General features: G+C 33.3%; 1 protein-coding gene across 4 annotated transcripts in view; it reads right to left on the reverse strand.

The window, feature by feature from the left end:
• Nucleotides 1–578: 578 nt before the first annotated feature.
• FAR1 (fatty acyl-CoA reductase 1) overlaps nt 579–17,292 on the reverse strand; it is a 53,806-nt gene continuing 37,092 nt past the window's right edge. For all 4 annotated transcript variants that reach the window (XM_083366887.1, XM_083366888.1, XM_083366885.1 and 1 more), the window contains exons 8-12: nt 15,999–16,066; nt 14,341–14,512; nt 6,302–6,431; nt 4,624–4,751; nt 579–3,723 (exon numbers count right to left, since the gene is read on the reverse strand). In XM_083366887.1, coding sequence (XP_083223013.1) covers nt 3,561–3,723; nt 4,624–4,751; nt 6,302–6,431; nt 14,341–14,512; nt 15,999–16,066 — 661 coding nt within the window. In that variant the 3' untranslated portion in view covers nt 579–3,560. The remainder of the gene's footprint in view (nt 3,724–4,623; nt 4,752–6,301; nt 6,432–14,340; nt 14,513–15,998; nt 16,067–17,292) is intronic.

A 17,292-nucleotide genomic window follows, 5' to 3' on the forward strand; every position in this document is an offset into this window, starting at 1 on the left:
TGACCTTGTTGCATGCTTCTAATATACTATGCAAAAATTAACCATATGTGAAACAGATTTCAATAGTCAGCCCTAGAGACTACAGAAGCATGGATGATAACTGACAGATCTTTCCATTTAAAGCATTGATATCCGACCTTTTGGCTTGCCAGGGCCACACTGAGTGAAGAGGAATTATCTTGGGTCATGTATAAGATATATAAGACAGCTAATGTATATAAATGACATGTTAAACACTAACGATCTTGTGGGCTGCATTACTAGCTGTGCAGGCCTGCATAAAGCCTGAGGTCCAGACATGCCTGATGAAAAGGATACAATCAATATTTCTGGTTCAACGGTTCTCAGAAAAAAAGTATTTTTACCTCTACTTTATTTACAATATAAAAGGCTGTTTATTAAAATTAGATATGACATGAGACATTTACTTTGGTTTAAGCCTGGAACAATACAGCTACTTGAAACATTCAGTGAGATTCCAACTTGGATAAATCCTAATCGATTTAAATTCTTCCATGTTGTGATGGGGTAAAATGGAAAACGTTCCAACCATGAGGAAAAATTGAAATCTGTCAATATGTTATTTGTGTTTTATTCCATGCCCCATTATCCATCCTACAAAAAAAATGGGATTAAAAAAATACCTTAAAGAAAACACACTCTATCTTCTTATAAGCACTCTCCTTATAAGGATAAAAGAATGTTACATCAGAGTTTTGATACATTTTGTAACTGCAGTATTTCCTCACATAGGCAGATGATATGAGTCAGTACATATTAATTGTAGCAACACCACAAAAAGATGTTCATGAAGAAGCAGAAATCTTGGCTGCAGTTTAAGGTAAAACAGAAGATATATCGTGACACAAGCCATTCAAAATTTGCCTTAACTAATGCACAGGTTTCTTTTAAAAAATGTGTTAAGTGGTAATAATTATAGCTAAAATGGGCTGAACACTTGTTTGTAAGTCAGACTTCTATTTATGTGAATGTACTTCTTTAAAAGCATGGTAAAACAATGTTTTAATGAAATTTCAGGCACTCCCTGGATTCAATGACCAATCTCTCTACTTTGTTTTTCCCTTTCAAGGACAGAAAATTGGTAATGTGCTACTTTTATCTTTGTCTCATCTTCAAAAGTTTACAAGTATACCACAAACATTTAAAGCAAAGCAGTAGTATATTTAGTTCTATTTCAGAGCACATGATACTTTCAATTAAGATTTCACATTTAGCTAAAGCCACCTGATAAATGCAACAAAAGCAATATTCAGGAATTGGTTTATTTTTGGTTTACAGACAAAGGCACCCAAATATTCTTTATTAAATAATTATTTAAAATGCTGTTTCTGAAATCTATTCTTATACTAGAGAACTCACACTGTAAAGGAATGCTGTTCTATAGTCCTAATTCTAAATTCTGGCATATTCAAGGGATCTGTTTCATGATGCCTTTTTCTCTCACTTCAAATTTGACAATTTTTTTGAATTTTGAAACTTTCCAGGCTAATATTCAAATTCACAGATTTTTCTTTCAGGTTTGAAACAACTAGTATTGATATTGCTATATTACAAGAATAGCATGACAATATTTAGATACAAAAAAAGCATGAATCAACTAGATGTGTGGAAGGCTGAAAGATTTGTCTCAAAAAATTTTTTATGGAGAGTTGTGTTATTTCTCAGCTGTATTTGTTTTAAGGAAACCTATAATTTATTCCATAAAACAAGATACACAGGAAAAAATGACTACCTAAGTAACATTCAGTTGTCTTACCAATATTTATTAGATCTGTGTACACATGTACACATGTACCCATACTATTGCATGTTAAGTTCCAGACATCTATTCCAATGTGCCAAACTGATATATGGTCATTGAGGAAGAATTTAGGGAGCAACGGTGACAGACAGATATAGTAAGGATGTTGCAAATAAATGGTAAAATGTTACATCACAAAGTTCACTATTTATTGTATTCCACCATTGCAACAGCAGTCTCATAGACTCTTTAAAAGAGTATAGTCCTTGACAATGCAAAATGTTGTATCCCTGTAAATATTATATGCACATTTAACTTTTGTTTTTTAAAAATCATATTTAACTATGAGAAAAATAGTTAAATTTTAACAAGGAAACATTCTTTTTAAAAGTAGAAGCACAATTACATGGAAGATTTTAACAGTGGCATAAAATTTAAATGTGGAATAATAAGTGTAGGACACATATGTCTTGTGCATAACACTTGTATGGTTCATTCACAATTTACTTAAGCATAGAAATAAAAATAGATATAATAGAAGTTGATCGGAGTATCCTATACTACACCTGTAAATGTGGATTATAACAAAAGCATATAAATTAACACAGAATGTAGAACATGTCATGAAATATAAGAATGTAGAACATGTCATGAGATATAAAAAGCATGTTTTAAATGTAGCATAATTCAAATCTACTTTTTATGGGGACAGTTGCAAATGGATGCTCACTCTAAATCAATTTAAACATATAGAAAAAGATATTAGCCCAAGTAGGAATTATTCAACAGTTTCCATGTTCTACATTTTTGTTTCAACTATTTCTACTGAAACTACTGAACTTATTTAGCATAAATATACTGACTCCTAAATGCTAAATAAAGCATTTGGTAATTCATTTTTAAATTATATAGGTAACACGGGGAACAGACTTTTTTCCTATTCAGATCTCAAGTTCCTGATCTGCAGTGAAAGTTTCTCTTGCTGTATCTTAAGGGACAAATTCACTGATTTCACCATTTTCTCTTTTATAGCCACAATTCAAAAAGCTTGAGATAAAACACTGTGTACCAATGGCAGTTTTTTTCTTAAAAGAAATCTGCCTTTTTAGTTGAATGATGGGCTTAAGAAATAGGTGAGGGAAACAAGTATTCTAATGCTTGTGTATAATTGTCAGTAGTGGACAGTTAACCGTTTCCTGTGGATTAAACCGCATGTATAGGTGTACTTGTAACAGCAGTTCCCTCCCGCACCCCTCCCCAAAAAGATTTTTGATTTATTTTAGTAATTTTTGTATAGTTAAGAGCCTTTGGAAAAGAGCTAAGAAGGAAAGATTAACAGAATGCCCAGTTTAAATAATTTACAAGGAATATTTCTCATAAGATTAACCATAAAAATCCACTGTGATTCTCAAATAAATTGCCACCCAAGAGAATAATTTGTTTACCTTATCTAAATGCGCTTATTTGCAATAAAAATTAAGTTTACTATGTTAAGGCAGATTTTAATTGAATGCATTCAAGAATTGCAGTTACACTGGTCCATGGCCTAACATTTTCCTCATACAGATATAAATCTGCTTGGACATTTTACCTACATATTTGCCTAATGAGAGATTGATTCAGATTAGCCATATAATCTTCACAGAAATGCACAATTAAGCATCACATGAACTGTATTTCACAATCCAGATCTAATATTTCATGTTTTTACAAAAGACAAGATGAGTAGGTATATTATACGGCTTTGTGCCATTAGACCACCAAATGCATAGATGTCCTAATGCTGGAATTGTCATCTCTAGTATCTCATAGTGCTGGATGCTCTGAAGTAAGAGAGGAACTTGTAACATAGGCTAACAACAAAATACCAGATGTTTCTTGCCATTTGGGATCTTGCAATGAAAATTCGCCAGATGAGAATTACAAGTACTGTATTGAAGCCATACCGTATGTTCCTTAGCCTAGAGATAAATCAAATCAAGAGAAAGAAAAAAGAAAAGAAAACAAATGTGGGAAACTTAAGAAAACTGGCAAATAAGAATATAACAACTTGAGGATGAAACAAAACATATTCTTTATCGCGTTTCTATTTGATTGGAAAGGGATTTTTATAGTAGTGTAGTGTACAATTTTGTTATTGATAATACAACAGTTTAGTTCTAAAAAATGTGCTGTTCTGCAGTAGAGATTTCATATCATAGAATTCTCCCATCATACATAAAATATTTTTGTGCAATTCATATGCTCTCTTCCTATAGAGTACATATATTAATAATTACAAGATAACTTACATTTGAAAGACTGATACAAACAGTAACATCACTTCCCAGTTTCTCCCCAATTTAAAGGATTATCAAAACCCAAATATGTAATCTTCAGACAAAAGAGATAAGCAAGAAATGTAGGGAGTCTTTATGTAACTCACCTAAATTATTTTACCACACCTGTTTAGCGTTTTTTGAAATGATTACAATATCAGTTGAGTATTTTAATATTTAATGTTTAAATATTAATACAAGAGTTAGTGTGGCATGCCTTCCTACATTTTTGACACTCACAGAATTACATCAATCGCAATAGCAATAGCACTTAGACTTGTATGCTGCTCCATTGTACTTTTCAGCATTCTCTGGGCAGTTTAGAGAGTCAACATACTGCCCCCAACAATCTGGGTCCTCATTTTACTTACTCTGGAAGGCTGAGTCAATCTTTACCCGGTCAGGATCAAACTCCTGGCTATGGGCAGAGTTGGCCTACAATACTGCATTCTAACCAATTTGCCCCCACAGCTCATTTTACATTCAGAATAATTAACATAAATATGTATTAATTTATGAAATAAAGAAGTCAAGTCCACATACTTATTTAAGTGTTTCCGAGCTGCTGGGAGACCAGACATTTCTTCATTCAGTACATACTTCTTTGTTCCCATGCAATAATTTTCCATATATTCTGCCCAATGTAACTGCCGAACGTCAAAATTAAATACCTGGTGTAAAAATTAAACAATGTATCTATTTCTAACAAAATATAGTTTTAAATTCAAATCAGGAGTACAATGGATAAAACATTGTTTCTTAGTAAAAACAAATAAAACATCAGCTACCTACCCAACCTAAGGATTAACTTAACTTCCACTAATGATCCATAATATTGACTCCACAAATAAATTCAGACTCTTGGATCCCTTATAATAATCACAAGCACAATTACATAAGAAGCATATTGATACCAACAGTCTTGCAGGTAGGGATGCTTTACAGGAAACTAACCTGTCTTAATAATCTCTGAAAATATCAGTAAAGAGAAAAACTCTATAGTCATCAATATTTTAAAATCACCTTATTTTAATATTAAATATATTGTTTAAATGACCATTTATAAGTCTACTGTTACTGTTGTGTAGTGGAACATCAAAAAAGTATCAGAACAGTGATCTCTAAAGACCCTTATGAAAGTTTTTTTGCTGCACTTTAGACACTCAATCTGTAACTCAGCTAAAATGTTAAAAACCAACAGCATTTATCTTGCAATATTCTTGGAGTTATTCATAACAGCAATTTACAAATCAACCCAGGACCTTCTGTGTTATTAATATATAAAATTAAATGAGTTTGCATGTGGATCATATGCAAAAAAAGGGAGAAGGATCACTACTAAATAATCTTGTGCTACTTCACAACACATGCTCATAAGCAAATGGTTGCCACATACACAAAGTTATGTTACATAAGCACTGAACAATTACATGCATATATCCAAAATGCAAATAAATAAATAAAGTTGCACAGTATTACTATGAAATACATAGTATATTGTCATTCCAACTATTATGGAAGACATTTGTTTTGAATGAGGTCAAGGGATTTGTTTCAATATCCTTTTGCTTTTGATTGGAAAATTTGAAACTTTTAAATTTTCATTCCAGTTGAAAAGAGCCAATTCAAAGTGTATGGCAGAATGCTTTGAGTTGGGTTGTTTCATTCCTAGCTCAAAACCAGTTTTGAGTAATCAGATCTATCTCTAATTACATTTTAATTTCTATCTTAGACAGACAAGTTATATAAAATATCAACATCCTTAACTAAACTAAAATGCACGTAAATTTGGAACATTACCTGCAGCACATTAATTTGTACTTGATATATCATTCTTAAATGGCTATCAACCTACCTTAATGCTAACACTTTAATATGTATGAGTTTTTATTTTACAACTAAAACTTTTTTTTGTACTCTATGGAAAATATACTACTATATATAGTAACTTTATCTAGGTTTATCAAGGATTCCAATGCAGCACATACAAAGATATATCTGTATTTAATTGCGCTTATTATTAAAATGAGCATACTGAACACATCTGGCATTTTATTGTTGCTTCAGAAAAAACTACAGTAGACCAAAGCTAGGAACTATGGAAGGGGATCATGCTATAGTTTTATCTTTTCATTAGTTTCTTATGTTTTCATTTTGCTCCTTATTTGAAATGCCGTATGTTCTATATTATTAGCAAGCAAAGCAATACAAATTAACTTGCCTTTTTGTCTTCAGGACTCAGCTGGCTCATAAGCATATTGACATTGTCTGTGTTCCATTCCCAAGAATTACTTGTGAAGTACTCTAATAGCACCATAGCTCTGTGAAGACGTGTTATTGTTTTCATCATCCTATAGCCCAGGAAAACATGTTATTAAAGAAAATCATACTCACAACTTAAATATGACTCAACTTTTTAGAAGGAAGGTTCCTCCACGGGATCCTTCAGTTTGCCAATTACACCATTAAAACTTGAACAGAATTTTCAAAAATAGAGTATTTCTGCATAGCATGTTAAATATTTTTTTTTGAAAGGCTGAGGTCCTTTTCTTAGGTAGTGCTGTGAATACAAGAATCTATTTTATGAATTAGGGCTATGCAGATATGAAGGGAACATGTAACATCAGTTGCAGTTCCTTTAAACCAGTGCCTTTTTTGGGGATTACAATGCACTCCAAGTCATCTTTAACCTTTTGAATTTGAAGCTCTGCACAACTCTAATCAACCACACACTATAAATCACAAATAGTTCCGATTTGCATGGAGATACTCCTTTGCCCATTAATTTAGAAATTGAAAAGGTCGTGGAAGAAATGTTTCTTTATAAAACCATCTTTTTTTGAATACTGGTTATAAATGATGCTTTGCATCACACCAGTTCAGATGTTTACTACTTATTATGCAGAAATATTCTATTCGTGTTTATTGCCTGTCAGTCAACAGTAAATATTTTGTTTGAATATAGTGCATTCTATTAGTAGGGTCAACTTGAAAAATAGCTTTAAAATACTAGTATCGCTGAACTTGAATTTAGTAAACTCTGTTGCACTTTTTCTTGGTGCCGCTATATCCAGCAATACAAACCCTAGAACCTTATTTGACAGTTATTCTGACACTGATTCATTTCAAGATTGAACCTTACAATAGAAAGCACTGATCACCAGGAAGATAAAAGGGTGGAGGAGGAAAAGAAAAATCACCATGAAAAAAAGGTTGCTTTAGACATATTTCTTTTGTTCAGTTACGATAACTTGCTTATACTGCGGATAGCCAAATGAGAGTCTATTGAAAATAATAAGTGCATTTCTTAAAAGGAAGACATACATCTGAAATATAAATAACAAGCCTCTGTAAAGATAATTCAGAACAGTGAAACTATATATTATAAGTTTCTAATTTTTCCCCCCAACGGATCTTAACAGCTTCTGGGCTATATTAAGAGAAATTGTACATTTCATCCATGTTATAAAGTAGCTCTCCCCAACCTTTCTGGCACCAAGGACAGGTTTCGTTAGAAAAAATTATCTTCCATAGACTGGGAGGGGAGGGGAGCGGAGGGGAGGGGAGAGAAACTGTTTCAGGTGCAACCTAGATCCCACACATGCACAGATGAAGCTTTGCTTGCTCACCTGCCACTTGCATGGCCTGGTTTCTAACAGGCCATGGTCTGGCACCGCAAGAGGGTTGGTGATCCCTGTTATAAAGTACTTTTTTCAAACATTTATAACCATAACATCTAGCTCAACCAAACGTATTAAAAACAAGAGTCCTTAATGATCTAAAATTCATGAGGAAAATATAACTAGGTTTATGGAAAGGACACTAAGAGGCATCCTAGATTGTTTCTCAAAATAAATGTTGCACTAAGGTCTCAGGTTGAACTCCTCAAGTGTGTGTGTGTGTGTGTGTGTGTGTGTGTGTATGTATGTATATATACACACACACACACACATACACACACACACACACACACACACACACATATACACACACACACACACACACACATATACATACATGAGTATATACATACACATATACATCTTTCCTGGAGAACATTTCATTTTTTAAATCTGATAGGACTTCTCTTTCAACACTGTCACGATTTATTTTTAGAGGTTAGTTTGGTTTCATTTTATTGTCTGATCGCTGGATAGTTGTGATTTTAGTTTATGATACTCTATCTAGCTTCTTCTATTGTTTATTTATTAAAGCACTTTTCTAAATATTATCACTCTGCTTTAAATATTTTCAATCCTTTAAGGACAAGGTTAGGGACAGTTTTTCATGGAAAAAATGTATCTGATTGCTAAAAATCAATTTCAATTCTAAGAAACATAATTCATACAAATTATATAAACAAATAAGCACATTTTTTCTTATTTGTAAACTGCCTCAGGTGATACCCTATTTAGTTATAACTATTATACAAAAGCTAGCAACTATATGAACAAAACATTTCTGTTTTATGGCAATAAATGATTATATTAAGCACATTATGCTGTAATTGCCAAGCAATAACATAAGGGACTTAAGCCAAAAAGGCATCTGCTCTTCTTCTACTCATGTGAATCTATTAAATATTTCTCTTCTCTGAAACATATTCTAACAGCAAAATCATTTCCTAACTTTAGAACATTTTGTAGATATCAGTTTATACCTAAGTAGTACAATTTTCATGAGCTGAAAACACTCACAAACAGCCTTTCTTCAAGGAATGTTCCCCACAGAGCTTTTCTGCTTAAGAACCACTGTACATTTCCATGAATATTCCAATGTTGCAGTCCTTGTGGAATTATTAGTGCCTGAGTTGTTATATATTATTTTTGTCAGACAGATGAATTACATAATACTATTAGACAACCCAGAAAACACTCAAATCTGTCAAATCACAATCCTGCAAAAACTGAAAGACACCATAGAATATATTCAGCCTTTTGCATTCCAAAATGGAAAATCTTTATTAATGAAACAAATTTCTTAATCAGAAAAAAATCCAGCTTGACTGAACTTCCACACATTGCTATTCTCGCAAAAAAAAAATCCAGAATTCTTTGGTGTTCCTTCACAAAAGTTTGTAAACTAAAGACAGGTCACAATGACCTTTCATGTAGTATTTAACATTCATAACATCTAATATCTTAGTTCCATCCCATTATTACAATTTGTTCCAGGTAGAATATTTTGGTATCTCAGCTGATACCAGTTGCTGCACCTAGGCCACGGGTTGGCAACCCGCAGCTCCGGAGCCGCATGTGGCTCTTTCAGCCATCTCCTACGGCTCCCAGTCCTCTGCCATGTGCAGTCCCAAAAAAAAACAAAAACACCTGGGACTAAAAACGCTCAACCAATCAATTCAAACTTCTCATGGAAAAAAAACTTGCGAAGCTTGAATTGATTGGTTGAAGTTCTTTGGCTTGTGGGACTGCCCACAACCCTCTTTTCTTCCTCAGACTGCACATGGCAGCAGCGGAGGAAGAGACAAGAGGACTGCTGGAAAGGTGAGTGGGTCGGTCAGTGAGTGGGTCGGTCACTGCTGGAGGGTGGAGGAGGCTGCCCATGTTCAGCTTTAGCGGAAGCCAACGACATTAGTGGTGGAGGCGGTGGCGAGAGACACGGGAGGTCTGCCAAATCCCTGTGTCCGCTCTCATGGCAGCAGTGAGCCCCAAGGAGCGGGCAATCGCCTGTTGTTTTGCGCATCCTTTGCAGCTCCCAGTTTTTTTCTTTTGTGAGGGAACCGGTTCTGAGTGGCTCTTTCACTGTTTCAGGTTGCTGACCCCTGACCTAGGCTATAGATTAGGACTAATTATAATAGCATGTTATTCCTGAAGCCACTGACAATAACTTACAAACCCTACAGTATATTATTTGGAATCAGGTTATTTGGAACAAAATACTTTCTCTCTTTGAGATGCTTAGGATTTAAAATAATTGAGAATTATTTTTACTTTGATCCTCAGAGTTGTTGGGAGAATAACAGAAGAAAATTGTTGGTGGATGCTTCTAAACTCTGAAACTCCTTACTTTGGCAAGGAGCTCTCTATTAATATAATACATTAAAGTAGTGTATTTTTCCTATGGGTTTGTTCATATTTTTACTGCTGCATTCTATTTTTGTTTTCAGTTTTTTATTGTGTTACACTGTTTCCTATTTTATTATTATTAATTGCTAAATACTATGTCTGATTAAAAGGTAACACAGAAATTATGTAAATAAAATAATCTTTTCTAATACTATTTGACATCTGGAAGATTTTTGCTAAAGGGAAGCTTCTACGTGTTGTTTATGATCAACACAGAACAAGATCAATTTTAATGGATTATACTTCTTGTTTACAATCCCCTCCTTTCCACTATTAGATAGCATAACAACATAAAGTTATTTGATACTGCAGACAAATTGTATTGCAAGTTTAATTATGGATCTGGCCTTGGATTTTTCTATACCCTACATTTCTATGCTCAATTTGTTTTATTTTTAAAAAAATCATATTGTAACATGCAAAACCTCATTTTGTCTCATATACAACTTTGTCAACAATAAAACCTCAAATAGCCAAAAGCCTGAAAGTTGCCAGAAGAAACGACTGCTAGACTAAAAAATAATCTAGTCCCAATTTTCATTATAGAAAACTACACTGGATTTCTTTGCCAGCAAAGAAATGAAAATGTACCATATGAAATGTCCCAACGCTTGACAAAATTACACAATATGCCGTGTAGTGAACAATTAAGCAAGTACTTGAACTAAATTTAATCAAAAGCCACAAACATAGCTTTCCTAAACAGGACAGGGAAGTTATTAAGGTATTGTGATCATAAATTTGTTGATTTCTTAAGAGGGGCAGTCAGGCAACAGCCTATTACAGATATTGCTGAGCTAAAATTCCAAATATTTTCTGGAATGCTGAGAATTATAATTATAATTGAGTAACATTGGGAGTACCAGATCGCTTTTATCCCATTTAGCAGGCAACTAAAAATATATTCGTAATGTTTCTCCGGCCTTTTATTTTACTCTGATAAATGTTAAGATAAACTAATTCAGCATCTTTCATAAATAATAGAAGCAGAAATTGTCTCCTTCTTGGATCTCTAAATTATACGTTAAAACACAATCTCAAAGGAAGTGCTTTTTCCCCATTAATGGCCTATTTAAAACATACTTTGATATTAAAGTTTAAATAATGGTCGAAGCTTATGAACTAACTTGGGTGTACATATTCTACCTGATGTAGATTGTTATTATTACAGATCATTAGACTGTTTTATTAAACCATTTCTCATTCCTCCTAAAATGTACAAATACAGATATGAGGACTGCCATTTGGTCACCAATGATGCTATATGATCCTAATGTTCTGGAGAGATGGTGATTCAGTTTTCTGATTCCATGGTTCTCAGTTCCAAAATGTGTTAAAATTTTAAAATAAAAACTTTTTATCTCATAGAAAATCATTACATCTCAGCTCACTAAAAATAATTCTATATTAGAAGACATTCTGAAAGACAGATACTACCTAATTTATACAATGAACCACGTTTCCTTTCTTTGATAGGATTCCAGTGTAAACAAGACCAGAAACAAACCATTTTATAAGTATATGTGTTCATCATTAAATAGGAATTTAATTTTCTTTTTTAAAATATTTTTTATTAATTTTCTAATTTTACATTTAAGTATTTAAGCAACGTGGTGGCTGGGTTAATCAATAGTTCAGCAACATACAAAATCTTTTAGTACAAATCTCAAACTACAACCTCAAGTATTTCCTCTCTTTTCCCCTTAATATCTACTATCTCATATTTACGCTAATAGAGTTCTTATTATATCAACTAAATAAAAACATCATTATTAAATTTATCAATAAACTTTTAGCTTATACATATCTTAATTACTTTTACACTCAATCAAAGTCCTGTTATTAGTTTTTCCCAATCTTTAACTTCCCATCAATATTCAAATTTAACATTTGATATATTTTCCAGGTTTTAGGTAACCAAAGTTTCCTTTATCTCAATTAATAACAATTTAATGTTCAAAATACACATCTTATCTATTTGGGTATAATCTTGTTCTATTTCCTAAAAGTTATCTATTTATTAAGTAATCTAATTTTCTTGTAGCAGGCAGAGTGTGCAGAGTTTGTGGGATAAATTATCAATTCATGGTGGTATGTTTTTAAAAGATATATCAACCAGTTAGTATGCAAACATGTTTAGGAAATACAAGCTTCGCTGGTAGGAAACTTTTTTAAAAATATTTTAATCCCAAATCCACCTTTCCCATGATAAAAGTCAAGGATCTAAAAATGACCTCAACTTAATATAAGCAAATCCATGTATTTTTCGTGTTAACACTATGGAAGTAGTTTTTCAGGCATATTCTTTTGGCATATTGTTTTTCAACTACCTACAGCTCCTGCCATTTCCTGGTGGTCTTCTATTAAAGAAGGCCTAACCCCTGCTTAGATTCCAAACCAAAACAAAGTCATTCAGGTGATGTAACCTACTAAAGCATGTTTTACAAAGTTCAAATACAGTACATTAAAATGTGAGTTATATCTGAAAGTTGCATTACATAATGGCTGGGGGGAAGGAAAGAGAGAGTAGTGTTTCTGAGGGGAGAGGAAGAAAGAGAAGAGCTTCTGGGAATGGAAAAAAATGTTCTCTTCTTGAGAACTTTCTTCTAGGAATGTAGAGAAGACTACTAAAATGACAACAATGATACTAACAGGTTATCAGTATCCTTTATGGGAAAATTTTTCTGAAGAATAAAGTTGCTGTGTATGGACATGGGAAATATTAGACTCATTCAACTGCCTTTGCTTGCTGCCTATATCAAGGTGCAAATGAAAGCTATTGCCTAAACTGTTATGAAAAAAAAAGTAAGAGCTGTGTCTGCTAAAATTATTTCTATCTCTTGGAACAGGATGTTAATACTGTAAGAGAAATAATGAGTTTCCAAAGTCATAGTTATTTTCTCATAGGTGTGTGTGTGTGTGTGTGTGTGTGTGTGTGTGTGTGTGTGTGTGTGTATATATATATATATATATATATATATATATATATATATATATATATATATATATATATACAGTATATATATTACTATTTCTATACCGCCCTTCTCACACATATATATACATATACAGACACACATAACTACAATCTTTGCCTTTGTATGTGTGTATGTGTACTTATATTTATAGATATAGATATATAGTTTCCTTCTCCTCTCCAAATACTAAACTACTGAAATAATGTAACAACATATCTTCTGTTCTTTCACTTTTGGGGGTGGAGGCTGTGCAGTATGAGCAGCAATTCTGCAAAAGAAAGCTTGAAAAAGTTGCCATTTTTAAATGTTAAGATAGAGAAAAAATATGTAGATTTGAGCAGTAAAAATACACATTTCGCCCACTTAAAAAACTCCTAAACCAAAAGAATTATAAGCCAAATGATGGTGATATAAAATATGTCCTAAATTATCTAAACAATCTATTTAAAAAAACATGTGTACCATAGTTTTAGTATCTCTATCCCCTTTCCCTTCCCATTCATTTTAGCTTATAATTTTCAATAACAGTGCTAGAGTAGGATGATTTGAAGAACATAGTAACTGCATGACATGGACCAAAGACTCTAATAAAGCAAATGTCAACCAGTCACTAAGCCCCCCAAAAAACTTCCAGCTCTTTTACTGTTATTGTTGGTTCCTCCATTAGTAAATCTAAGATAAAAAGCTCATGCCATTGATCTAAACTGCCACCAAGCTTCCATCAGTTTTAGCAGGAAATTAGCCCTTTCTTTCTTACCACGGTTTCTGACCTGTCAACCTGAGAACAACATCGTATAAGAACGCAGGAAGTATGTGACCGACTGTAGTCCAATAATGATGAATAAAGGGGTTGGACTGGATTTTAACATTGGGACGCCTGATTGCTTGTTCTAAAGGATTCCTCTTGAATATCAAATTTAGGTAACATTCTGTAGGAAAAATAAGGGTCAAAATGTTCTGAGTAGCTCTTGTTCAAAAAGTAAATCTAATCATCTCTTAGAGATCCCAATGGGTTAACTACTCCATACTACCCCATTTTCACTGTTGCCGGAAAACAGCAGACTTGGAGTCGAACGCTTCTATGGATTTAACATTCCATTCAACCATAATTACGGAAAAGGGAAAAAAAAGTGTTAATTGTATTAAGCATGGGTTGTAAAAAAACCAGAGGAACACAAAGCAGAACTAGTCACCATTACCTTGGGTTTCTTCCTGTAATCCTGAGGTAGATATCATACAGGAATGCTGGGGCCTTATGGCTTACAGCAATCCAGTAATGATATAAAAGGTGATTGGATGTTAGATTTACATTGGGCCGTCTGAAGGCCTGTTCGAGAGGATTCCTCTTGAAAGTGGATATTACATGGTATTCTAAGAAAGAAAAGTTGTGTAACAGCTTTGATAATAACCATGTAAATTTACTGGACTTCGATGGACATCACAACAGATAGTACTATTCCCATTGATTTAAACCACATTATTTCCTACACATACTTCATTAACTAACAAAGTGAAAGCAATTTATTCAATTAGACTGTAAAATTACAAAACTTTCTTATTGGACTTGTTTGCATACCTAAGGATCACTTTTTAATTTTTCTCCCTTTTTCTTTTTCTTACTTATGAGAACAGAGTTTCATAGGCTTAACTTCCTATAATTTACATAATCATACAAGACCCAGGCATGTTACATTAAAGCAACATTTCAAAATTAAGATATACTGTATAATAAATTCAAGTAAATATTAACAAACTCACTACATAAAATAGATTCTTTTCTTAAGGATCTGAACTGGTGCTTTCTCTACCTTAACCTTTATTAGTAAAGTCAGCCAATTTTTTTTTAAAGAAATAAGTCAATAGAAAAAAATACAAGCTTTCCTTTATCCACCCATAAAATCTAACCGAAGAACTGTAAATGAGAGAGATTACCTCTAGGCTAATGCCTAGATTAGACAATTTCTTAAGTTTCAAATGACTTCTGGGAAATACAAAATCAATATACCACATGGAATCTGAAAAGTTTAGAAACTAAAACAGTAGGCTAAATCTCAAATATTGGATGATGAAATTAGATGTCAGTGATAGTATAAATTTCAGCATAATACAGTGGCACCATATGAGCTAATGGGACAGAAGTAAAATTTGACTTTTTTTTCCTCAGCTTCCTGATATGTAAGGGACATCAGCAAATATTATACAGTCTCAAAACATATTTCTTGTTTTTTAGTATTGTTTTGTAATATGTCCTAATCAGAAATGCTATACAGCCATATATCATAATTCAAATGCTAAGTAAAGCCACAGATATATGAACACTGTTCCAAAAATTGGTCTGTATCAGTGCATTTCTATCAGAAAAATGAAGTTCTATGACTTTTATACAATATGCAAATTTGCTTAGTTTTCTAGACTTTTTAAGGCTATTTTTACTACACCTCTGAAACTGCAGTATGTACACAGGCAAATAAAGCTTGTGTAACCTTGTATTTCCTATTAAAGATGCAGCTATGTGATTTACCCACACTGATGTAATAATGATCAAATATTGAAGTTTTTCACTCTTAAAGTATTCTATTCTATTGAGTATAGTTTAAAATACACATAACAAATTAATGAGAATACAACTCTGATTCAGTTGTGTACATTTTTAAAGAAATGGATCATCTATTCAGCGAAAGAGCAAAAAACAAAAAAAGTCCTTCAGATGTATCCCGATAAAAGGGAAAATATAGCAGAATTAAGGAGAATCACTGCTATTTTAAAAAGTAATTCCAACTGAGTCTAACTTGATCATGGCTATCTATATAAGCTATTTTTAAAATGAACTATGAGAGGGAAAATAAAAGAGGCCTACCAACTTCACCCCAATGAAAGGGATTAGAGCCACCCGTCGTACAGTTGTATACCATAATATTTCTTGGCCTGAAAAAATAAAATTATATTTTTTCTATATCATCAGTATAAAACAATTTAGGCACAGTCAAAAACAAAGAGAAGCAGAACAGCAGAAAACTGGCTGAATAATTATAAAAAGTAGAGCAACAGAAATACAAAGCAGCCGCCAAACAATCAGTTAACACTATATTTACAAAATATTTAAATGGGATTAGGATCCTCAAAGAAAGACAGAATAGAAATTTTGATACATAGCCATCTTTTTAGAAAGGTAAAAGGCCCCCCCGCCTACAGGACTACAGAAAATATATGCCTCTGGGTTTTTTAATTTAAAAACTTAGGGCTTATAAGGAGGCTGTGGTTTTCAACTCATAATTGTAAAGCATATTCTCACAACTTGCTGCAAATTTTGCCAGTTTTACAGGATTGACACTGACTACTTAAAACGTCTTGCCTTCATTTCAATTAAAGAAAATGCTGTGTGTATGTTAAAAAAAGAACTTGGCCAGGGTGTGCAAAACAAACAGAATAGTCTGCCCGTATTTATTTGGCCAGAACTAAAGTAAATCATGGTTTCCCTGAAATCAGATTGTTCTGCTGTCACCAAAACATGCACATTTTATTTGAAATAGTCAGGATCTAGAAGGTAGTACCATCCTTAAATCTGGGACAATATATTCAGATAATAGTGTTGCCAGATATTGTAAGGCCATGTCTTGCTAAAGTAAACAGCTGAAATCCTCTAAAGCAAGTTAACATATAGTATGTTCTGAAAAAAAAATGATTCGTAATGCTGATATTTGTACCAGCATTTGACATTACCTGCTGCCTTTTGGCATTTTAAGTTCTGTACACCAGAGTTCCCCAACCTTTTGGGGTTGGCGGCCCAGAGTAAGGGGGGAAGAGGGAAAAAACAGATGGTTTTGTGGTGGAGTGAATGCATGCACGTGTACAAATACCCATTGCTCGCATGAGTTGGGCTGCAAACTCCCACTACGCTCATGGTGATATTTGTGCAAGTGGGGTTCTGTGCATATGCACACTGACCAGCCACTCACATGACCCTGTAACCAAAAGCCCAGTCTGGTAGTGAGCTCCGGCCCACAGGTTGGGGACCCCTGCTGTACACCATAGTCAATATTTTATTTTTTGGCTTTTAGATTGTTGCAGTTTCTTTTCCAGATTGTCTCTTGACGATATAATTCTTTTAGTGTGTCTTTATTAATGCACAGGTAGACTTTGATTTACAGCCA

This window comes from Vipera ursinii, assembly GCF_947247035.1.
Source record: "Vipera ursinii genome assembly, chromosome: 1".
Lineage (NCBI taxonomy): Eukaryota > Metazoa > Chordata > Lepidosauria > Squamata > Viperidae > Vipera > Vipera ursinii.